Source organism: Syngnathus scovelli, chromosome 1 (assembly GCF_024217435.2).
Source record: "Syngnathus scovelli strain Florida chromosome 1, RoL_Ssco_1.2, whole genome shotgun sequence".
NCBI classification, from domain to species: Eukaryota; Metazoa; Chordata; class Actinopteri; order Syngnathiformes; family Syngnathidae; genus Syngnathus; species Syngnathus scovelli.
The window spans coordinates 7,344,610-7,370,525 of record NC_090847.1 but is presented as its reverse complement, the minus strand read 5'-3'; the positions used below and the strand labels follow the sequence as shown (position 1 = coordinate 7,370,525).

General features: G+C 41.9%; 1 protein-coding gene across 3 annotated transcripts in view; it reads right to left on the bottom strand.

Moving 5' to 3' along the window:
• Positions 1-1,459: 1,459 nt before the first annotated feature.
• The window catches only part of LOC125977089 (uncharacterized), a 213,648-nt gene continuing 189,191 nt past the window's right edge, over positions 1,460-25,916 (bottom strand). For 2 of the 3 annotated variants that reach the window (XM_068651488.1, XM_068651505.1), the window contains exon 2: positions 1,460-4,306. In XM_068651488.1, coding sequence (XP_068507589.1) covers positions 3,040-4,182 — 1,143 coding nt within the window. In that variant the 5' untranslated portion in view covers positions 4,183-4,306 and the 3' untranslated portion in view covers positions 1,460-3,039. Of the gene's footprint in view, positions 4,307-10,812; positions 10,976-25,916 lie in introns of those variants that run through there. The other variant, XM_049733296.2, reaches the window with a different exon arrangement.

Sequence of the window (25,916 nt, the reverse complement as noted above, 5' to 3'; positions counted from 1 at the left end):
GTCAGTAGTCTTTCTGCTAATACTTGACCCTCATCGTTTTGCAACACCTTGCAATCCAAACAATATATTTGGAATTTCAAAAATCAAGCTAGAGCCCCGTTCAAAACTTCGGCACTTCGAGTGCATCCCATTCATTTATTTTAACTTTGATTTGATATTTTCCAATATAGCCGTTTTGGTCTTTAATTCCCCTCTTGAAAACCATTTGGTTAAAAATATCCGACTAAAATGGGATATTGTAAATGTCAGAGCGTGCCGACATTTGTTATATACAGCGTTGAGTAAACAAGTCGTCAGAAGATAAAAACAAGACACGTGCAGACAGTAGCTTGAGTACATTTTGAAGCAATTTGGACAATTATTCAGACATTCCAAATTGTGGAACCTGTCCAAAAGCATCTTACAGTGAATACAACATCCTCTCTTGGCTTCCTGTCTCGAGAGACATTGAGCCAGCTGCTCCAGCCTCACTGATAAGACAGTTTAACTCAAAATGAGCCTGTTTTGCCTCAACACATTTCTTTCCACAAATCTTCCAGGCTTGTGGGTTTTATTGATTGCTGTCCTCCCAGGAGTGTTGGTGCCTACACCAGGCCTCTCAGCAGCAGACGCTGATGGTTGTTAGCCGCACCGTCTCTTCTGTCTCCAAGTTTTGTGTGGTGCCAGCCTCGGCATATAGGCTGCTTCCCTGTATAGCCATCTTGTTATATGTCATAGTCATCTTGTTAGGCGGCTGCCGAAAATAGAGGAACTTATCTATTTATTTATTAGTGAACTTGCAGCAGATAATTTAGCTGAATGGATGGCATGACTTTAACTGGTATGTACCAAGAGTGGAAGATCTGTAAATGTTATTAAAAAAAAAAAAAAAAAAAAGACTGGAATTTGAGGCAGCCCATTTGGATTTCCCTCCTGGACAGGCAACCGCAAGAGAGGCTAAAGGAGACGTCAAGACGCATATCTCTGAGGAGTCCAAATCTCACAGGCTAGAAGCACTATTCTTGTCAATTTGTGGTGTCAGGGGCGTTTTTGTATGAAAAAAATGGTGTGCTGAAAAAAAATGGTGCGCTCATCATTTAAAATACAATGGTTTGACGATTAATTTAGCTATATGACCATTAAAATTTGGGTACAATAAAACAACAATTATAAAAACTCAACTGGTCTCAATAACTCAAATGGTATGGTTTTAAAGACACTGTTTTTGTCTCAACACTGAAAATAACCAGCTCTGAAAACAAAACAACATACAGTGAAACCTCTACTTATAAACGCCTATATTACCAAAATTCCGAGATAGGAACCTCAAGTTTTTTTTTTAAAACACTATGGAACCAAATTTGACATCTGAACCCGTGAGCGACTCTGTCAGAGCGTATCAGTTGACGTGACGTGTACGTGTCTCTACCCTTCGCTCGGCCACTTCCTGCGTTCATCTCGGCACGCGTCAGTATATTGACAAATTCATCCGTAATTCGTCCAGAGTTTTTGTAATCAATCATGTCTACTAAGAAAACTAGTGCAAATAGCCACGAGCGTAGTCACAAAGAGGATGTAGCGAACATGGAAATTAAGCAAAATATACACGATTCTCCCACTCCACCCACCGTCTCGCTTAAGCGCCTACGTCTCAAAAAGTCAAAAGTCAAAGTCAAAGTCAGCTTTATTGTCAATTTCTCCACATGCCAAAGACACACAAAGAAACCGAAATTTCGTTCCCCCCTATCCCACGGTGACAAGACATGGCTCACAACAGACAAACAAGTAAACAAGTATAACAAAAGCGTGCTGAATAAATAATGAATAAATAACACAACAATAAATAAATAAATAAGAGGAGCAGAAAAAAAAGGAGCAAGTGCTCGTACAGCAGACATTCCCGAAAATAGCGCAACAGTGCCGCACGCTACGCAGAAGGGGGTAGGGAGTTCAGGGCCCTAACAGCCTGGAGAAAGAAGCTGTTGGCGAGTCTGGTGGTGCGGGAGCGCAGGCTACCAGAGGGCAGAAGGTCAAACAAAGAGTGAGCCGGGTGACTCACATCTCTGGCAATCGAGGTTGCCTTGCGGGCGAGATGGGAGGTGTAAATGTCCTTCAGGGAGGGGAGCGAAGCACCAATAATCTTACAGCCGTATTCACTATGCGCTGCAGGGCCTTCAAGTTCTGTTCAGTGCAGTTACCACCCCAGACAGTGATGCAACTGGTGAGGACGCTCTCAATGGTGCCATGGTAGAATGTAGACAGGACTGCCTGAGGAGCACATGAACGCCTGAGCTTCCGCAGGAAGTACAGGCGGCGCTGAGCTTTCTTTGCCAGTGACGAGGTGTTTGCGGACCAGGAGAGGTCCTCACTGATGTGCACCCCCAGGAACTTGGTGCAGCTCACCCTCTCCACCACAGCACCGTCGATGATCAGCGGCAGGTGTGTTGTGTGACCCTTCCGGAAGTCAACAATGATTTCCTTGGTCTTATTGACGTTCAGCAGGAGGTTGTTGTCCCTGCACCACATGGTCAGAAGGTCAACTTCCGACCTGTACCGAGTCTCGTCGCCCTTCGTGATGAGACCCACCAGAGTCGTGTCGTCAGCAAACTGCACTATGCGGTTGTCGCTGTAGGTCGCAGTGCAGTCATGCGTCAGCAGGGTGAAGAGCAATGTACTGAGCACGCAGCCCTGGGGGGCCCCCGTGCTCAGCGTGATGCTGGCGGAGATTTTGTCGCCAACACGCACCACCTGAGGCCTCTGACAGAGGAAGTCCAGTATCCAGTTGCAGAGGGAGGTACTGAGGCCCAGCTCGTCGAGTTTGCAGATGAGTCGCTGCGGCACAATGGTGTTGAAGGCAGAGCTGAAGTCCACAAACAGCAACCTCACATATGAGTCCTTTCTCTCCAGGTGGGTGAGGGCCGAGTGGAGGGCAGAGCAGATGGCATCCTCAGAGGACCGCTTGGCACGGTACGCAAACTGGAAAGGGTCAATGGTGGGGGGGGAGAACGGACTTGATGTGCTCCATGACCAGCCGCTCAAAGCACTTCATGATGATGGGCGTCAGTGCCACAGGGCGGTAGTCATTGAAGCAGGACGGACGTCGCCCTCACAGCTCCTCGGCGCGGGCTTGTAGTCCGTGATGGTCTGAATGCCCCGCCAAAGGCTACGTGCGTCCTTGCTGTCCTTGAAGTGGGTGGAGACCTTGCACGAGAACGCCTTCTTTGCTTCTTTGATGCCTCGGGACAGGTCGGCCTTCGCTGTCCTCAAGCCAGCCTCATCCCCCGCTCTGAAAGCCTTGTCCCTGGCCCTCAACAGTCTGAGGACAGCCCCCGTCAGCCACGGCTTCCAGTTCGCGCGAGTGACGACGGATTTCGAGCAAGTCACATCATCGATGCACTTCGTGATGTAAGAGGTAACAGAGTCAGTATACTCCTCTATGTCCGTCCAATCGTTGTAGGTGGCTGCCTGCTTAAACAAGTCCCAGTCACTGGTGTCGAAGCAGTCACGAAGTGCATCGGAGGCACCCTCAGGCCACACTCGAACCTGCCTCCGAACCGGCCTGGATGCCTTTACCAATTGTCTATATGCGGGCAAAAGCAAAACAGTGAGATGGTCAGAAAGCCCCAGATGGGGGAGGGGGGTGGCTTTGAAAGCTCCCTTTTGCGCCGAGTAGACTAGGTCCAGGAAGCTGTCTCCACGTGTCGGAAAAGGAACATGCTGGGGAAGCCTCGGGAAAACAGACTTCAGGTTGGCATGATTGAAGTCTCCAGCGAAGATGGTGAAACCGTCAGGGTGCGCTGTTTGCTGTTCACTGACAGCCTGGTACAGTTCACCAAGCGCCGCGATCCTGTCTCCTTCGATGTTGGAAGGCGGGATGTATACCGCGACTAGCAGAATCGCGGTAAATTCCCTCGGCAGATAAAAAGGACGGCACTTAATGATCACAAACTCCACAAGCGGCGAGCAGTGCTTACATACCACCACAGAGTCCCGGCACCATTCTTCTCGGATGTAGACGCATATTCCACCTCCTCGCGACTTTCCCCCTCGTACAATGGCACGGTCCGCCCGATAGCACGCTAGCCGCTCCAGATGCACTGCAGAGTCCGGAATGTTGTCACTCAACCAGGTCTCGGTGAACACGAGCACACAGCAGTTCCGCAACGTCCGGTTCGTAGACCTCAACAGGCGAACGTAATCCATTTTGTTGTCCAGCGATCGAACATTCGCCAGAAGAATGGAGGGCACCGCCGGTCGCGCTGGGTTGGCCGCCAGCCTGGCCCGGACGCCTCCGCGCTTGCCCCTCTTCTGCCTTCTTTAGCAAGTCCTTCAAGATAAAGAACTTAAATTCATTTTACATCTTGGATTATGCTTCTACTTTCTAACATTCCTACCTACAAAGGCGATCACAGAATGAATTACCGTGTTTTCCGGACTATAAATTGCAGGTTTTTTTCATAGTTTAGCCGGTGCGACTTATACTCAGGAGCGACTTGTGTGTGAAATTATTAACTCATTATATCATTTTACTTGTTATTTTCACACTAAACCTAAAGAGGACGCTTTAGGCCTGTGGAATAAATTGGAACTGCAACTGGCGATGAATCTGACGCAAGCGATGACGAAGAGGAAGCGCCGCATCTCCTACTTCTGGAGTTAACAGATTTGTTTAAAAGTGACACAGAGGATGAAGATTTCATTGGATTTAGTGATTTGGAGTGACACGGATGGTTTGGTAAACTTGTTAGCATGTTATTTATGCCACAGTCATTTGAATAACTCTTAATATGTTATGTTAACATACCAGGGACGTTCTCAGTTCGTTGTTTATGTGTCATGTAACGTTAGCATACCATACAATTATTCAACCTGTTGTTGCCTCTATTCTATTTTTATTTTAGATTGCCTTTCAAGATGACATGTCTGTTCTTGGTGTTGGATTTTATCAAATAGATTTCCCCAAAGTGTGACATATATGTCTTTTTCTTCTTTATTATGCATTTTATGGCTGGTGCGACTTGTACTCCGGAGCGACTTATAGTCCAGAAAATACGGTAAGTTTGTAAGTAGATGTTTCCCTGTAGTATAGTGGACCGCAGCCCAACAACAGGTCTGTTTGTTTATAGAATTCTTCTGCAGAAAACAGTTGCTTTAATGTATTGAAATTCCAAAAGGGATAAAACGTGTTCAAACTTTCCCAATGTTACATTGTCAACTACTGTCCTACCATGCACCTTGCAGCCATTTCATTCATTTGACAGTTATAGGTGAAACTTCTAGAAATTTCAATTGAAAACGATCATGTTTTTTTACAAATTTGTTGTCATGTAGAAATAGTAAAAGTAACAAATTTGCGGTAACTATCGCTTTATACTGGAACACAAGGCGCACTACTATTGTGTCATACAAACTATTTCATTAATTTTAATTTATTACTGGTGACCAATCTGGACTGTTAGTAGCACATAACATCTGCCTAAATGTTGTACATTTAGCTTTTCTCACGGCCCAAAGTTGAATAGAAAGAAATTTGACTAAAGTATTACATTTTAAGTAACCCGCCCAATACTGTCTCCATGCAGGTCAACTCAGATAACAGAAGCCATTTGCGAGTGTTTATAAAACTTTAAAAGTGAAATACAATTTTCAGCAGCAATTTTGATCTTGTGTGCCACGCTTTTTATAGAGTTCACTGAGCTCAAACGTAACTCTCCTCTTAAGCTTTGTCAGGCGCAGAGCAGGGAGAGGACTCGAATGCAGAGAGTTCAATGTCCAAAAAGGCTTTTATTGTCGCCACTGACAGTCGAACAAAAAACGCCTCACTAGGAGGGAAAAAAGGGAAAACAAAGGCGCCTCGAACCGAGGGAGAAAAAGGGGAAATCAAAGCGCCTCGAACCGAGGGAAATACAAAAACAAGGTAGCGATGTAACCAAGTTAACATCGGTGATCAAGGTGGCTCTAACAAGGCTTCTACGTGGAACTCGAGGGTTTCGTGATCGCTAGTGTTCTGACAAGGCAAGACGCACTGGCACTGGATACGGGGAAAGACGCGGGTTATATGGACACAGGAGGGGAACACAGGTGAAGACAGTTGGTCATTGACGCAGGTGCACACACTTGGAATCAGGGGATCACGTGACCGGATGCACAGGGGAACGAGAGGAAATCACACAATAAAACAGGAAATGCACCGGACGACACATGACAGCATGACAAGCTTAAGGAATGTGGGAGGATTCAATGAGAAATGTACACAAGCAAGAGGAGAACATAAATAACATTTCACATTTCATTGATAGACATTGATATATTTTCATACAGCTCCCGCACACGCTTAACGCAGAGTCACGTCTGAGTATGGTCACTGGCATGACTACTGATAAGCATCTTGTGAGTGTTCCTTTGTTGTTTATTTTCACTACCTTGTTAGAGAAACAAACCGTTTAACAGAAGATCCGCCTTTTCGAAGTACAGCTTGCGCGCAAATAGTCAACTTGGTTGCCCTCTGAAAAAACGCTGTCAGACTGAAGGCGTATAAATAACACACAAAGTGATAATTGTTGCGAGTTTATCCAAACTGAAAACGCTGTAAGTTGTAAAAAGTGATCAAAATGGAGTTTATTGTTCTACTCGTTTTAAATCAACATTGCTTGACTGGAATCAAAACAAGTGGCTTTAACTCATTTCTACATCAATTTCATTTTTGCATTTTAGAACTACAAATTGATTTTAGGATTCTGTTTTTAATAACAGGATATTTGCAAGCTTAAGAAAGGCAAACTTGTAGACCTTGTTAGAATAGGCCTCTTTGGCACATGTGATTAGCGAGGTAGCTTGAGCTATGCCGTTATATCGCTATGAACTTTCTCTTGCTTTCACTGGCTTTCCCTTCTCTATGACACTCTTTGCACATATGTAGGAGTTTATCTCAGTTAAGACTGCAAGATCACAAATTATGTTACAGGCTAGGCAGAGTCGCCCCCTTGCAGGAGGGAGGCCAAATGTAAGAATAGGGACCTTGGAGGTGGGGGTTAGACCAGGTATGGGCAAACTACGGCCCGCGGGCCACATCCGGCCCACGGGACCGTTTAATCCGGCCCGCCAACCCTAAATAAATTGTATTATTAAACTTTTTTTTTTTTCGGTCATTTTGCCTGCAATGACTGCGTTTCCCCAGTAGATGGGGAACCACTCGCCTGCGCATTTACTACCGGAAGCCGTGTCAGAAAGCTCGGTGCACACTCACAAGTGCGTGTACGTACTCAGTAGTACGGAAATGGCGCACTCGCGCTCTATTTGTCTCAGGGCCGAATTTAGAGCGTGGGCTGTGACGACAGCATTCTTGTAATTTGCGCGCCGAGCTTTCGGATACAGATTTACGCTAAAGCCACGCACGCACAAACCTTCCCCTGCCCTGGAATCCTTCCATTAAAATGAGTCGCCCAAGGAAAAGCAAGGTGGACACTGAGTGCCGAGTGTTTAAAAAGAGTGGCCAATTTGGCTCGACGTACGCGACGTGACGTTCAGCCACATGAACATCAACATCAACCCGTCACAGATATAGGTAAACGGACCAACACCTCGGATCTCTCCTAAGAATTGCCACAACAAATTTTACTCCAGACTATGACACACTAGCAAAAAAAAGGGAGACCAACAACACTGTTCCCACTGAAAATGAAGGGGAGGCTTTCAAGTTTGTTGTAAAAAAATGCATTTTGAATATGAGCTGTACAAATACCAGGGATTGAAACTAGCGACCATTCTCATTTTCAAACAATGCAGGATGCTCAAGGACATTGATGCACCACCTGTTTGTGACTAATCTTAACCTGTAAAGTTCTTAAGGCTTACTTTAAGGAAGTGTTTCCCGTTTCCTCACCTCTGTTTCCAGGTGTTTGTGAGTTAAAACTCTGCTCTGATTTTGAGATACCCCTCACAGTGTTGCCGTTTTGATTACTTTATTTGGATGTATGCTTTCACCGATTCTTCAAGATTATATATTTGGTCAGAATGTTTGCCGTTTGATGTGATCTCATAAGATAAACATACATCTTTCATTAATCTGACCTGCAGGCACTGAAGTGATGGAGACTGTTATTCATAATAACAGTGTCATATTTTATGAGAATCACTGATAGCAGTTTTTTAGGGATGTTTTTTTTTTTTTTAATGTTGTTAATAAATGCATTTGTTTTCAAAAAACTTTTTTTGAATATCCATGCGTTACTACCTACTAAAGGCCCAAATCTTTTATGCAATGACCTTTACAGGTCGTTTATATTACTTCACAAAAACACTACATCCAACTGCTCCTGGTTCGGCCCCCCGGTCAAAATTTAGAACCCAATTCGGCCCGCAAGTCAAAAAGTTTGCCCACCCCTGGGTTAGACCTTCTCCCGCAATCTTGAAGAGAAGGCTCCACAGCTAGGTATCCATCTTTCTGGCATACATTAAATAGCTAAACTGAGAAGTCAGCCTCCTGGTAATTACGATTAGCATAGTGAGCATTTAAGATAAACAACAGGGACAATATCTAACAACCTTTTGCTCCATACTACCACAAAGAGGAATTGAAATTCATGTGTAAAACTGTTGAAAAAAACCCTGTATGAACTACAAGCTCAGTGGCCCAGTAGTAGAGTGTCCGCCCTGAGACTGGAAGGTTGTGGGTTCAAACCCCGGCCGGGTCATACCAAAGACTATAAAAATGGGACCCATTGCCTCCCTGCTTGGCACTCAGCATTAAGGGTTGGAATTGGGGGGTTAGATCACCAAATGATTCCCGAGCGCGGCACCGCTGCTGCTCACTGCTCCCCTCTCCCCCAGGGGATGGATCAAAATCACATGGGGATGGGTTAAATGCAGAGGACAAATTTCACCACACCCAGATGTGTGTGTGACGATGATCATTGGGACTTTAACTTTAAATACACACCTTGTCTACTTTAATAAACCAACACTTTTGAGAAGAAGAAGAAGTATTAACTTTTGTGCAGTGATTTCCCAAAAGGCAAACGTAATTGTAATTTAAGCAATAAAAGTAAGATGATGAGCAAATATTTCTTCATTTGAAATTGGTTTCAAATTTGCTTGCATCTGATGACTTAAACACAATCTGTGTTTGTATGTGTAGAGCGGATGCTCCAATCATGAAGGGCAACATATATTTTGATTTAACCTTGTTAATTCCGAGTCCCTCCGAAAAATATGTGCTTGAGATCTCTGTGAATTTCAAACATGTAGAGTATTACAAGTGCACTCTGCTCTGACTTGTTCCAATCTGTGATTACCGCTCGAAGATGTTGCCAAATGTGTTTATTGTGCGATTTTGTTCAACAAAATTACGCAACAGCTTGAAAGTCATTTCTGCTGAGAAAACATTCACCTTGAAATATGTCATGGTGGAGCTGGGAATCCATGTGATTAGAAAAGGGTGGGGGAAGATGAAATATGATTTTAAAGACAAAGTTGAAGGCATCCGCATTCGAGAGATGTGGTGTGAGGTAAACCAGTAAAAGATTTGTTTCAATTGATCCAAGCTATTTAAGTAGAAGGAAGGCAGGGAATTATCCCCTCCTCCTTCCACACAAACACAAAGAGGTCTGTGATTAAAAAGTCAAGTTAAAGTCCCAATGATCATCGTCACACACACATCTGGGTGTGGTGAAATTTGTCCTCTGCATTTAACCCATCCCCATGTGATTTTAATCCATCCCCTGGGGGAGAGGGGAGCAGTGAGCAGCAGCGGTGCCGCGCTCGGGAATCATTTGGTGATCTAACCCCCCAATTCCAACCCTTAATGCTGAGTGCCAAGCAGGGAGGCAATGGGTCCCATTTTTATAGTCTTTGGTATGACCCGGCCGGGGTTTGAACCCACAACCTTCCAGTCTCAGGGCGGACACTCTACTACTAGGCCACTGAGCTGCAAACACTGTTAATTCCCACCAAACAGAACCTGCTGTTGTGGTGGGTCCAGAGAACAAAAAAAATGTTTTTTCTGTTTGGTTAAGTTATAACAAGTTGAAGCAGGCTGGAAATCCAAGAGACGCATGATCCAGCCTACTTCCATGTTCTTCTGTTCTAAAGTGAATGTTCTGCATAAATGTCTGTGTATGAGCTTTCTTTTCCCAATGAATATAGGTTATTAAAAAATCCCTCCTCCTGTGATTTTTCGAAATTGCACTGTAGTACTGTACTGAAAAAAATAGCGATGATGTCGACTCAAACTCTAATACATTAGTCTTCAATTAGATCTGAAGTTGCGGAAAGCCTAATCACTACAGGCTGCTGTCACAATTATCTAATTGGAAGAATATGCCAATCTTCCCCCCTGAAAAGCAATGATTTTAGACCTGTATACATTTGTAGAATGATCTTTGACTACCTAGACATGACCTTCTCAGGCTATTGAATCGATTGCCACTGGACTGTTCTGGTTGTCTTAGAAGACATTTCGCCTCTAAGGATTCTTAGGACTTCACCAAAGCATTACCCATTCCACCTAGTTAAGAAACTCAGATCAAATAGTCCATGAAATCAAATTACTTCCAACAAGCTAATGTATTTCAATTGAATATTCTCTAAGCGCTTTGCACCTCATTCAATATACAGCGTGATACTGTAGCTTAACTGTCATGCTGTCATGTTTTGTGGGTTATTGTTGTCTTGTCTTTTTGTCGTATTGTCTCTTCCTGTTTTATTTTGATAAGTAACTCTCCTCTCGTTTCAGTTCGTGGGTCCTTCCTCTGTGCGTCAGTCTGCTTGTCTTCCCTGATCCTAATGGTGTGCACCTGTGCCCTTGACCCTGATTGTGTGCACCTGTGTCCTTACCCTTCTGTGTGTATTTAGTCAGCGTCTTCCCCTTGTCTTGTGCCAGTGCGTCTTGTCCCATCCAGATTGAGTCCATTAGGGACGAGATCAAGAATACCATTCCAATCGCTCCGCCGGTTACTAGCGCTGGGGATCATGCAATAACCCTCTCAAATTTTAAAAGCGTGTCCCTTGAAATGCTTACAAAATTGGTTAGTGCGGCTAAACAAACAGCATGTTTACTCGACCCGCTTCCAGCCAAACTACTTAAAGAATTATTTCCAATTTTAGGACCGTCAGTCTTAAATATAATCAATCTGTCTGTTTCCTCTGGGATAGTGTCAACAGCCTTTAAAACCGCTATTATTAAACCGCTACTTAAGCGAGCAAATCTTGACCCGGACTGTCTCAGTAATTATAGGCCAGTTTCAAACCTCCCATTCATAGCAAAACTTCTTGAAAAAGTAGTAGCGCAGCAGCTTATTGATTACATGGTCGCTAATAATCGATATGGCTCTTTTCAGTCTGGTTTTAGAGCTAATCATTCCATAGAGACAGCACTTGCTAAAGTGACTAATGATCTCCTCATAGCTATGGATTCAAATACGTCGTCTGTATTGTTGCTACTCGATCTTAGTGCTGCCTTTGACACTGTAGACTTCGATATTTTATTAGGGCGTCTTAAAAATTGTGTTGGTATCTCAGGGTCAGCACTCAGCTGGTTCAATTCCTATCTATCAGACAGGACGCACCGAGTGGTCCATGGCAATACGTCCTCTGAGCTCTATAATGTTACGTATGGTGTCCCACAGGGATCGGTACTCGGACCAATTTTATTTAATATTTATATGATTCCGCTTGGGGACATAATACGTAAATATAATATTAGTTTTCAATGCTACGCGGATGACACCCAATTATATATGCCGTTATCGATGACAGATCAAGCAATGGATGTCTCTCAACTTCCTTCGTCTTAACCCAGATAAAACTGAGATGTTGATAATTGGTCATACTCGTTATCAACACTTATTTAAGGAAACCACTATAACTATAGATAACCATACTATCACTCAGTGATACGGTAACTAATCTCGGGGTAATATTTGACCAAACGCTCTCCTTTCAAAAACACATTAAGAATATAACCAGGATTGCGTTTTTTCACCTTCGGAATATTGCTAAGATTCGTCCTATCCTCTCGACCGGGGATGCGGAAACTATTATACATGCGTTTGTCACGTCGCGCCTGGACTACTGTAATGTATTATTCTCTGGTCTTCCTAAGTCCAGTATCAAAAGTCTACAGTTAGTGCAAAATGCCGCTGCGAGGCTGCTCTCACGGTCAAGAAAATTTTATCACATTACCCCAATATTAGCCAAATTACATTGGCTCCCGGTCCATTTAAGATGTGATTTCAAGGTTCTTCTACTAACCTATAAATCACTGCATGGCTTAGCGCCTTCATATCTCGTCGACCTAGTCATTCCTTATGTTCCGTCTCGTAACCTTCGTTCGCAAAACGCTAGTCTTTTAGTTACACCGAGGGCCAAGAAAATGTCTGCAGGGTCTAGAGCATTCTCTATTCGGGCTCCAGAGCTTTGGAATGCCCTACCAATGGATATTAGAACTACTACCTCAGTAGAAACATTTAAGACACGTTTAAAAACACATTTCTATGAGATGGCCTTTAACTAACTTGTAGTGGCCGATTTGGCCGGAGTTTGTTTTGTTCTCTCTGCCCACCCCCTCCTTGGCTGGGGAGGGGGTTAGGTGGCTCAAAAGCTGATAGCGGCTAGCTGGATTCTCGGGGACCAATTCAAGATGAAGAAACTGCAGCTCAACCTCCTTGAAGACACTGCCAGGACAATCGAGGGCACCTCCGACATCCATTTTTTCATTGATTTTCATATTATGTATTACTTGTGCCCTCTCTGCATCCATTACAACCTAGTGATCCTGAAAGGGGGATGCTTCCATCTGTGGTCCCTTCTCAAGGTTTTTCAGGGTTTTTTTGAGTTTTTCCTTGCCCTTTTGGGAGCTTAAGATCAGGGGATGCTTTGAGAAAAATTGTCAATTTTGGCTATGTGAAGCCCTTTGAGACCGTTTGTGATTTAGGGCTATACAAATAAACTTGACTTGACTTGACCAGCAATCGCGTGAGTTAAAGAGACATTTTTGAGAACTTAGTTTGTGAAGAAAACCTTTGTCGTCAAGCCTAAGCGCTGTTTTTCAGGTTTTTTTTTTTGCCACCTTGTTTTCCCTCTTTAGAGGCGCTTTTGGTTTTTTGCTGACTCCAGCCTGTCAAAATAAATTCCTTTTTTGTGTCACTATGCATCCGAGTCCTCTCCTTGATCCAAGTCTGACATTAACCACCATCTTAGTTTGTTCATTTCACAAAGTGAAACCCAAGGGGATACTTTGAACTCTGATATATCAATCTAGCGCAGAAATGTTTTCTTAGTCCAAATCCCAGGTCACAAATTTAAATTGGATTAAAATTAATTACCGACATTACTGGAGCAGTCAACATAGCTCATGTGTTTTCGCAATTACAGTGGATCCTTGAATCCCCACGACTCTTCACCATTACCAGATTTTTTTTCTACATTTTTTGTTGCTTTTTAGAAAATTGTTTTTTGTAAGAATATTTTGGGTACGTTGGTGAATTAATTTTTTATTATATGTCTGGCACATTGCCTATGTGACCCCCTCCTCCCCCTCCCAGCCTACAGTATCACTGATGCAAAATTGTGGTGCACTCAATCTTAAGTTAACCATTCCTGATCTAGTTTATAGGGCTGAATATTAAAGGGAGCATCATAAGTCCTCTATCAATATTTATAACCATATTTACAGCTTTAGAGAAAGCATCAACACGCATGAAAAAAATCTATCATACCATTAGAGAAAGAATAATCACCAAATTTGCCTTTTTGACCTGAAAGTGAAACAGAATCAATGCATGAAAAATGTAAAAGTAGTTTACGAACCTGGAATACTAGTCAGGGGGAAAAAATGGTTTTGTCTGTGGTAAATTCCCAATTAAAAGTCACTTTCTCCAAGTGTGGTTAAAGTTAAATGAAGATCATATTGACTGACATTTAAATATGAATGAGGTCAGGTAATACCTCTTGAAAAGCAGAGACTGTGCGCCGTGTGAAGCATCTCAAGGTAAAGTTCATCATTTTTCCCTCAGCTCATATTCAAGAGCATGAAAAAAAAATATCTCTCACCTTTGGAATCTTTCTTCACTGCAGAAAAGATGAAAAACTATTCCGCTATTTAGAAGGAATGTCATCATATATGTTACATTCATGGCTGAGGATAGTGAGGAACCTCGTCACCTTCTCTGCCCAAAAGGAATTTCAAATTAATTAAATTCAACATGATACAAAGTGGACATAGAGAGCTGCTGTTGGCATTTTTCTAGCCCATTGATTCCTCGTTGCTGCCGCACATTACGGCCCCACGAAGACTCATAAATCAATTTATAGCCTTTTGTCCTTTACAGAAGCTTGTCTTCACTTTTGGCTCCAACAATGGTGAAAGTGACAAGAATCTATTGTTGCAGTTGGAAGCACACTGTGCCACCTCAGGGCCTTGACTGACAACTCCCGCACAGTGTATGTGCTGCTGGCCATGCAGTGGTAGTAGGGCGGCTCAGTGAACATTGGCTGACACGCAAGGGTCGGGCTCTGCAGCGTAGGGGATCCATCTATGTCTCACCAAGGGATCAAGAGCTGTAAACACATGAACTTGGAACATGCTGAGTGAGAAACCTCAAAACAAACTTTAGTGAAGGCGGTAAGGTTGAAGGTAGTTGCGTTTATTACTAATCTAATTTAACTTTTGTGATTCGAAAAGTAACTTTCTATTTTACAATACTTATATTTGGTTCTTATAGTTTGCTGTCAAATAATTTGTTTGCTCTGAAATTAATTTGATTTGTATTTTTTTTTCTCGCATTATTTGTTTAAGTCAAGTCAAAAATGTTGTTAGCAATATGGCCTATGTACGCCCATCGAGTCTAAACACAGTATTCTGATTAATATTGCATTGATGGACTAAAAATATAAGAAGATTCATTCACCAGTTTACAACAATCTCAAAGCGTAGCCATTTTGACATTATTCTGCCCTTTGCTGTCGACTTGAATTGAAGTCAGAGCACATACAACAATTATTGCAAAGTACAATTTTGACCTTGCTTCTGTTTTAATGCATTTGCTCCACAAAGGTTGAATTGAGGCAAGTGGACCTTTCTTGTTTGTTGAAGATGTTTCATCTTTTATCCAATGGTATTTTTTACTTCACATTTGGGGCTATTAAAAATGCCTTTCAGATTAAACAAGAAAGGTTTTCAACAAACTTGAAGAGTCTAGTTCCCTCGATTCACCCTTTGTGCATTGCCATGACCTGGTTGACTGCGAAGTTACACAGACACTTCATGGACTGTATGAGATGTAGGTCAATTACAGGGTTGAAATAGTTTGGGATTTGAAATTATGTTTTTTATTTTGGTATTAGATTTTAGAGCAGTTTTGTTTTTATTTTTTTTCACAAGTGCTTATCTTGAATTTTGTTTTCATTAGTTTTAGTGTTTTTTGTATATATGGGGTATTTGCTGAGTGTAAGAAGTATTGTGTAATGAAGTAAATTACAATTCTCAAACAAGCATTTGACCTTCCTTCCTCTGTACGCCCGTTCAACAAAGCCAACATAAAACTATTTAAAATAAACCCTGAAACGTGTGAAATGAAAAGGGGTTTTAGTTAGATTTATAAACGTAAAATGGTAGTTTCAATTTAGTTTCTGTCTTTTTGAAGCACTCGTTTCATTAACAAAAATGTTTTATCAGTTTTGGTTTTAGTTATTTCATTAGTTTTTGTTAAACAAAATAACCTTCGTTTAATCATTCATTCATATCACAGGGAGATTCCATTGCACTGTCCTGGTGCTTGGGCCCCCATAATAAAATGAATAGTGATCTGAATTCCAGTTAAAATCATGTAGGTGGATAAATAATAGTGCTGCAGATAAAGAGTACTGCGGCAGTCATAGAAGAAAACCAAGAGAAAAACAAGTCCTTTCTTAGCACAGTTGTTTATGGCTGGTTTGCACTTAGACTCCACATCGATTGAGTTTGGTCATTGGGCTGACATTAAGTAGACCAGTGATGCAGCTAGATCCCCACAAGAGCTTTGCCTGAGATGATTTTATATCAACACGTTACACTTGGGCTTCTTTGTTTTGAGGTCTTTAGGACCAAAAAATTGAAATGCGAAGTCAATTAAGTTGCTCGCTGTTAAAAAGTACCATCTACAGTACCAGAGCTAATAAGGACACCGGTTGTTTCCTAATACAACATTCAGAGTGTGACAGTAGGTTTCTAAGACAGTTCTATCAAGTTGGGACTTGCAAAGGTGTGACAGCCCGCAGACACCAACGTGGGAAGGTGGCGCCAAGCACTGAGAGGTCAGGGAGGGCCAACTGTAGCCTGACAGCAGCCTGGGGGCACAGCTGTAGGCACACCTCGAAAGGTCACCCCAGCCTGATTGTACACCCCATCAAACTCTGAACAAGATGCCCACAAAATCCTATATGACATTGCCCTTTTTGGGGGGGTTGAAAACATTTTTACAGGAGGAAGGACAGTAATTTTCCTTTGTCTTATATACGTACGTGCAGCTTTTCAACGCCCACTTTGGATGTAATCGTCACAATGACTACATCACCGTTGAAAGGACCAATTTGATGGTCAGAGTTGTGCTTTCTGGCTAATTGCAGCTTCAATCTTCTCTCAATGCTTGTTTTAGTAATCCTGCCACTAAGGAGGCTACACTTAAGTCCTCAAGTGTTTGGACAGTGACTTTTCTGTCATTTATGTGATTTTGCCTTTGAACACCACCACAATTGTGATGGGACTAAGGTGTAGACCTTTAGGTTTCATCTCGAAAGTTTTATTTGATGAAATAATATTTTAACAATTTTATTTGTTGTTTTTGTCAAATTTTAACAATTTTATTTGATCGTGTTTCTTTATAACGGGGAAGTCAACCCTCAAATGCTTTCTACAATATAATGAAGGTCCCCCCCCATCTAAACACACCTTTCTGATTAAAATGGCGTTTGTGGAATATCAGTTAAGCAGCTAATTTCACCCTTTTTTATCCTTCTCAGGGGTGGCCAACAAAGTTTCACCTCGGCTCACCAGTTTTCAGAAGCTGAGCTGTTATTGGTTGTGACCTGAGAACAGACAACTGTGAATTAATTTTCAGTCAACAGCAAGTGACAAAATGCCCGCCACCTGAGATGGATAAAAACAGGTGGATTTTGCCTGTGCAATTTATATTCCACAAACAAAACATCAATCAGAACACCTTGTTTTGACTAGTTGGGCTGCACAGAACATATTATTACAAAGACAATATTTAGGGTTGACTTCCACTTTAAGAACAGCAAACCAACAGAGCCATAAACATGATGACTACAACAACTGAACTCAACAGAAATGTGGCTTTTATCCAAACCATTGAAATATCTTGCAATTTTCAGCTTCCTTTTCACAATCGGCCAGAAAATAATTCAGCCACTGCAAATAAAAAAATAAAGCAAGATGATGTTGCCACTGCTTTTTAAGTCTCTCCCCTTTACAAGAAGCCAAAGCCATTACTTCCATTCATTGCTTTTTTTTGTTGCTGTTGTCGTAAAGTTGTCTTGATGGCTGCGCTACATCGCTTTACTCCCTTTCTCCACACATACAACTGTGCAGCCTTGCATTGTGGGAGGAAGTAAATTCAACCGACTGAAGAGTAAGTTACCACTTTAAACAACTACCAAGCATTGTAGGCAGAAATTGTAAAGTCTTTATAGGAGGAGCAAAGTTCCCACTGCTAATACTACATACGAGTTGGACAGCTTTAAAACACAACTACAATATACCGTAATTTCCGGACTATAAGCCGCGACTTTTTTCCAAAATTTTGAACCCTGCGGCTTATAGTCAGGTGCGGCTTATATACGATTTTTTTCATGATTTTTGTGATGACTTGATCACTTTTATACACTCGCAAAAAGGCTGTGGACCACTGTTGTGCGGTATCTTGAAGAACAAAACAACAACAAAAATACTATTTTGAAACACTACTATGGCCGCTGCTTATTCTGGCTGTGTTGCTTGTGACTATTATGAGCTTTAGTAGGAATACACGCTAGGTGACCTGCGTCAAAAGGCTCTAAACCCTTTTTCATTCTTCTGACATTGTCCTCACCAAAAACAAGTTGTAATGAATGTGAACTTTTAATGCATTTTATTCAGAAGGTTACTTTGAACCCTGAGGCTTAAATGGCGGCGCGGTATATTTATGGATTTTTACGGCTTTCTGTGTACTGTCTTTCTTTGTAAAAAAACTCATGTGCACGTGCGGCTTATAGTCCGGTGCGGCTTATGTAAGAAAAAAACTAAAATATCCCTGAATTTTAGCTGGTGCGGCTTATAGTCGGGTGCGGCTTATAGTCCAGAAATTACGGTATACAGTGTTTGGAAAGTTTGAGAATGAGTCGTCGGCTACTGCTCTGGCCTTTCTGTATGGAGTTGGAATGTTCTCCCCATGACTGTGTGGGGGTTTATTTGGTTACCCAAGCGCTGCTCTTGTTATTTGTTGGGTTAATTAAACCACTTTTATTTTGGTAAATATGACCTAACACTGGTGGAGCTAGGATTTTTTCCTGAGGCAGGGGCATGGGGTGGCCAAGCATATCTCAGAGGTTCGCAAAACAAAGAACAAAATAAAAAACGTTTTCACAAGACCCCCAAATTCCTCATAAAATGCTGATAAACATTAATTATATGTTTCTTGCTGGGGACAGGGGAATATGGGAAAATATCCAGAAAGAATAAATCTGACAATACCCAAAAGTAAATTCTCAATTGTTAGTTGAGTTTGAGACTTCCAAAGAATAATATTCATTTGAGCAGCTGCGAAAAGAGACAGTGAGCAGAGGACAAAAAGTTAACTAGATAATATGCTAGCTGTGCCAAGCTGCCATCGACTGCTTCACCATGTTTGTTTGTTTGTTTGAGCTTCTCTAATAGGCCTTTTTACTTGCAGTCAATTCCCAGCCATGGCAGCGCTGCTGGCGCCGGTCACCGTTCAGGGTGAGGCTGAGATCACTGTGACCAAGGGCGCATCCGCCCGCCTGTGACTCCACTGTCAGCAATAATGCATTCAAGATAGAGCTACAAGCTTTTTCAGGTGTGTCAAGGGCTGCACTGTCAGCAGATAGTAATCAAATCCAATCTGGTATTAAGAGACTGACTTGACACTTGACTCTAAAGAAAACAGGCAAAGTTACAGAGTTATAAAGTGATTATAGACCCCTTCATCAATGATCTTCTCTCCTCTGTAGTCCAGTTATTAAACTTAAAGCAGCAGTGAGAAACAATTGAATTTCTTGCTTCAGGGATCCCAAGTATTTGGACTACAGGGGTAAAAATAAATTGAGATCAATAGATGTGCATTTAGTAATCAAAAAGACATGATCACAAGGAAAATGTTCAGAAATGTAAGACAGAGATGTCTTGGCTTGTTCGCCGACACAATCCTTGATTGACCAGTGCACTTAAATATAGGATGCAAGAATAATTCAAAATGTTTCCTAAGCGGTAAAGTTACAAACACAGAATCCAGTGCTTGGCCCAACTATATGTTGACCACATACATAGTAAGGTTTGGAAATACTGAACAGGCAATTACCATTGTCATCACAGTCTTTGTGGAAAAAAGAAGTCACTCCTCTTCGGTATAGATTTTCAGAGAAATCTAGCAGTGGGGCCTTTTGTTGACTTGGATCACAAAGGAAGGAAAATGTTCAAATTTGGCCCAATTGTTGGTCCTCCGCTTTACAACTCTGAATGATTTCACATAACCCCCAGTGTACAGTCTTCTCACATTGTTCTTCTCTTAACAGCCCATGTTAGGGTTTCTTTTGGATTATGTGCTGTGAAACAGCACACTCAAATCCAAAGAATAGAAAAGAACAAAAAGACTTTCAACCTCATTGATCAGTGATCTTGCATGATGTTTCAAGTGTTGTGAGACATGAGAGGTAAGTTTTTATTTCAATTGGATTCTGAACTGCAGATAGAGGGAAAACTACTGTATAGGGTTGATGTATCATACGTTACACAGGAAGAGGTCATGTGAAGGCACATGTGTCATCCTGAAACAAAATACTTCTAAAATTGATAATGAACTTCACATTTACTGTACAGCGGTACCAGTGCTCCAACTTACAAGGTACGAGCCCTCACTTGGCCATTTTCTTTGCTTTTTGATCCAAAAGATACGCCGCCATCCAAAGTGATAAATGGAAAAAAAAACAAGAAAGCCTCATTCACTCATGCAAGGAAGTAAATAGAGAAACACAAGCTGAACTAACAGTGTAGGAGAAACTCCAAACTGAACTACCAGTGTATTTTTCTAAATTCAAAAACCAATAACAGAAATGTGTGTGTTTTTTTGTGTTTAGGGGCTGTAATGAATAAATGGCATTTCAATTAATTTTGATAGGGAAAATTGATTTGACATACACTACCGTTCAAAAGTTTGGGGTCACCCAAACAATTTTGTGTTTTCCATGAAAAGTCACACTTATTCACCACCAAACGTTGTGAAATGATTAGAAAATAGAGTCAAGACATTGACAAGGTTAGAAATAATGATTTGTATTTGAAATAAGATTTTTTTTACATCAAACTTTGCTTTCGTCAAATAATCCTCCATTTGCAGCAATTACGGCATTGCAGACCTTTGGCATTCTAGCTGTTAATTTGTTGAGGTAATCTGGAGAAATTGCACCCCACGCTTCCAGAAGCAGCTCCCACAAATTGGATTGGTTGGATGGGCACTTCTTGCGTACCATACAGTCAAGCTGCTCCCACAACAGCTCAATGGGGTTCAGATCTGGTGACTGCACTGGCCACTCCATTACCGATAGAATACCAGCTGCCTGCTTCTGCTCTAAATAGTTCTCGCACAATTTGGAGGTGTGTTTGGGGTCATTGTCTTGTTGTAGGATGAAATTGGCTCCAATCAAGCGCTGTCCACTGGCGTTGCAAAATGGAGTGATAGCCTTCCTTATTCAGAATCCCTTTTACCCTGTACAAATCTCCCACCTTACCAGCACCAAAGCAACCCCAGACCATCACATTACCTCCTCCATGCTTAACAGATGGCGTCAGGCATTCTTCCAGCATCTTTTTATTTGTTCTGCGTCTCACAAACGTTCTTCTTTGTGATCCAAACACCTCAAACTTGGATTCATCCGTCCACAACACTTTTTTCCAGTCTTCCTCTGTCCAATGTTTGTGTTCTTTTGCCCATCTTAATCTTTTTCTTTTGTTGGCCAGTCTCAGATATGGCTTTTTCTTTGCCACTCTGCCCTGAAGCCCAGAATCCCACAGCCGCCTCTTCACTGTAGATGTTGACACTGGTGTTTTGCGGGTACTATTTAATGAAGATGCCAGTTGGGGACCTGTGAGGCGTCTGTTTCTCAAACTAGAGACTCTAATGTACTTATCTTCTTGCTCAGTTGTGCAACGAGGCCTCCCATTTCTTTTTCGACTCTGGTTAGAGCCTGTTTGTGCTGTCCTCTGAAGGGAGTAGTACACACCGTTGTAGGAAATCTTAGCAATTTCTCGCATGGAATAGCATTCATTTCTAAGAACAAGAATAGACTGTCGAGTTTCAGATGAAAGTTCTCTTTTTCTGGCCATTTTGCACGTTTAATTGACCCCACAAATGTGATGCTCCAGAAACTCAATTTGCTCACAGGAAGGTCAGTTTTGTAGCTTCTGTAACGAGCTAAACTGTTTTCAGATGTGTGAACATGATTGCACAAGGGTTTTCTAATCATCAATTAGCCTTCTGAGCCAATGAGCAAACACATTGTACCATTAGAACACTGGAGTGATAGTTGTTAGAAATGGTCCTCTATACACCTATGTAGATATTGCACTAAAAACCAGACATTTGCAGCTAGAATAGTTATTTACCACATTAGCAATGTATAGAGCAGGTATGGGCAAACTACGGACCCGCGGGCCACATCCGGCCCGCGGGTCCGTTTAATCCGGCCCGCCAACCCTAAATAAATTGTATTATTAAACTTTTTTTTCTGGTCATTTTGCCTGCAATGACTGTGTTTCCCCAGTAGATGGGGAACCACTCGCCTGCGCATTTACTACCGGAAGCCGTGTCAGAAAGCTCGGTGCACACTCACAAGTGCGTGTACGTACTCAGTAGTACGGAAATGGCGCACTCGCGCTCTATTTGTAGCAGTGCCGAATTTAGAGCGTGGGCTGTGACGACAGCATTCTTGTAATTTGCACGCCGAGTTTTCAGATACAGTTTTACGCTAAAGCCACCCACAAACCTTCCCCTGGAATCCTTCCATTAAAATGAGTCGCCCAAGGAAAAGCAAGGTGGACACTGAGTGCCGAGTGTTTAAAAAGAGTGGCCAATTTGGCTCGACGTACGCGACGTGACGTTCAGCCACATGAACATCAACATCAACCCGTCACAGATCTAGGTAAACGGACCAACACCTCGGATCTCTCCTAAGAATTGCCACAACAAATTTTACTCCAGACTATGACACACTATCAAAAAATGGGAGATCAACAACACTGTTCCCACTGAAAATGAAGGGGAGGCTTTCAAGTTTGTTGTAAAAAAATGCATTTTGAATATGATCTGTACAAATAGCAGGGATTGAAACTAGCGACCATTCTCATTTTCAAACAATGCAGGATGCTCAAGGACATTGATGCACCACCTGTTTGTGACTAATCTTAACCTGTAAAGTTCTTAAGGCTTACTTTAAGGAAGTGTTTTCCGTTTCCTCACTTCTGTTACCAGGTGTTTGTGAGTTAAAACTCTGCTCTGATTTTCAGATACCCCTCACCGTGTTGCCGTTTTGATTACTTTATTTGGATGTATGCTTTCACCGATTCTTCAAGATGATATATTTGGTCAGAATGTTTGCCGTTTGATGTGATCTCATAAGATAAACATACATCTTTCATTAATCTGACCTGCAAAAACTTTTTTGGAATATCCATGCTTTACTACCTACTAAAGGCCAAAACCTTTTTTACAGGTCGTTTATATTACTTCACACAAACACTACATCCATCTGCTCCTGGTTCGGCCCCCCGGTCAAAATTTAGAACCCAATTCGGCCCGCAAGTCAAAAAGTTTGCCCACCCCTGGTATAGAGTGTATTTCTTTAAAGTTTAGATTAGTTTAAAATTATCTTCATTGAAAAGTACAATGCTTTTCCTTCAAAAATAAGGAAATTTCAATGTGACCCCAAACTTTTGAACGGTAGTAAGTAAATTGAGTTTCTGCTGTTTTGCTTTTCAAAGTTGGATACACTCGGTTTTCAAGCAGTTCCAGCCAGACTTTTGTGAAATGGAGGTTTGATCCCCCAAACAATTAATTCTGGTGTTAAATGTGATTACATGTCAAATTTAAGTTACCTTAGCAATTAGCAAGGCTTCTTCGTCTTCTTTTCCCTTCATGATAATGATACTTGTCATAATCTAGCCTAGTCACCAAAAGGGAGTCTTTGATAACACCAGAAAAAAAATTCATACCGCTCATCTTCAAAAAAAAAAAAGAAAAAGTCTGAACATACTCGAAATTGGTAACACTGCGTCACAAATTACGCAAAATTCACTCGTATCCATAATTTAAATCGAAAACGGTATTAGGCACTTTTTGAAATGTTACGACAATAAATAATTTCATCCCTATGATTAATGTTAAAGAAATGTTCACATGCATTTGAAAAGGGTATGAAATGAAATGCTTGGTAGAAAATACTCTCCTGGGCATAAAATAAATCCTGTTCCATATTTTGAGTGCAAAAGAATTGACAGTGAAAGCGCAGCTATTAGAATGGCTGCACTCAATGAGATGCTGCAGTATGAGCGACTGATTGAAGGTAGTTGCAACAAGGACACCTACATGCATTACTGAGTGAATGGTGTAAAAGCTCACAATCAACAATTCCGGTACATCATTTAAAAGTCAAGTCAAGTCAAGTCAAGTCAAGTTTATTTGTATAGCCCTAAATCACAAACAGTCTCAAAGGGCTTCACATAGCCAAAATTGACAATTATTCTCAAAGCATCCCCTGATCATAAGCTCCCAAAAGGGCAAGGAAAAACTCAAAAAACCCCTACCAGGGGAAAATGAGAAACCTTGAGAAGGGACCACAGATGGAAGGATCCCCCTTTCAGGATCACCAGGTTATAATGGATGCAGAGAGTACACAAGTAATACATAACATGAAAATCAATGAAAAAAAATGGATGTCGGAGGTGTCCTCGATTGTCCTGGCAGTGCCCTCAAGGGGGCCGAGCCGCAGCTCCCCCATCCCGAACTGGTCCCCGAGAATCCAGCCAGCCGCTATCCGCTTTTGAGCCACCTAACCCCCTCCCCAGCCGGGGAGGATGTGGGCAGAGAGAACAGAACAAACTCCGGCCAAATCGGCCATCACAAGTTAGTTAAAGGCCATCTCATAGAAATGTGTCTTTAAACGTGTCTTAAATGTTTCTACTGAGGTAGTAGTTCTAATATCCATTGGTAGGGCATTCCAAAGCTCTGGAGCCCGAATAGAGAATGCTCTAGACCCTGCAGACATTTTCTTGGCCCTCGGTATAACTAAAAGACTAGCGTTTTGCGAACGAAGGTTACGAGACGGAACATAAGGAACGACTAGGTCGACGAGATATGAAGGCTCTAAGCCATGCAGTGCTTTATAGGTTAGTAGAAGAACCTTGAAGTCACATCTTAAATGGACCGGGAGCCAATGTAATTCGGCTAATATTGGGGTAATGTGATCAAATTTTCTTGACCGTGAGAGCAGCCTCGCAGCGGCATTTTGCACTAACTGTAGACTTTTAATACTGGATTTAGGAAGACCAGAGAATAATACATTACAGTAGTCCAGGCGCGACGTGACGAACGCATGTATAATAGTTTCCGCATCCCCAGTCGAGAGGATAGGACGAATCTTAGCAATATTACGAAGGTGAAAAAACGCAATCCTGGTTATATTCTTAATGTGTTTTTGAAAGGAGAGCGTTTGGTCAAATATTACCCCGAGATTAGTTACCGTATCACTCTGAGTGATAGTACGGTTATCTATAGTTATAGTGGTTTCCTTAAATAAATGTTGATAACGAGTAGGACCAATTATCAACATCTCAGTTTTATCCGGGTTAAGACGAAGGAAGTTGAGAGACATCCATTGTTTAATCTCCGCAAGGCACGCCTCGAGATTACAGCAGTCCTGTGGATCTGTCATCGATAACGGCATATATAATTGGGTGTCATCCGCGTAGCATTGAAAACTAATATTATATTTACGTATTATGCCCCCAAGCGGAATCATATAAATATTAAATAAAATCGGTCCGAGTACCGATCCCTGTGGGACACCACAAGTAACATTATAAAGCTCAGAGGACGTATTACCATGGACCACTCGGTGCGTCCTGCCTGATAGATAGGAATTGAACCAGTTTAGTGCTGACCCTGAGATACCAACACAACTTTTAAGACGCCCTAATAAAATATCGAAGTCTACAGTGTCAAAGGCAGCACTAAGATCAAGTAGTAACAATACAGACGACGTATTTGAATCCATAGCTATGAGGAGATCATTAGTCACTTTAGCAAGTGCTGTCTCTGTAGAATGATTGGCTCTAAAACCAGACTGAAAAGAGTCATATCGATTATTATCGACCATGTAATCAATAAGCTGCTGTGCTACTACTTTTTCGAGAAGTTTTGCTATGAATGGGAGGTTTGAAACTGGCCTATAATTACTGAGACAGTCCGGGTCAAGATTTGCTCGCTTAAGTAGTGGTTTAATAATAGCGGTTTTAAAGGCCATTGGCACTATCCCAGAGGAAACAGACAGATTGATTATATTTAAGATGGACGGTCCTAAAATTGGAAATAATTCTTTAAGTAGTTTGGCTGGAAGCGGGTCGAGTAAACATGTTGTTTGTTTAGCCGTACTAACCAATTTTGTAAGCATTTCAA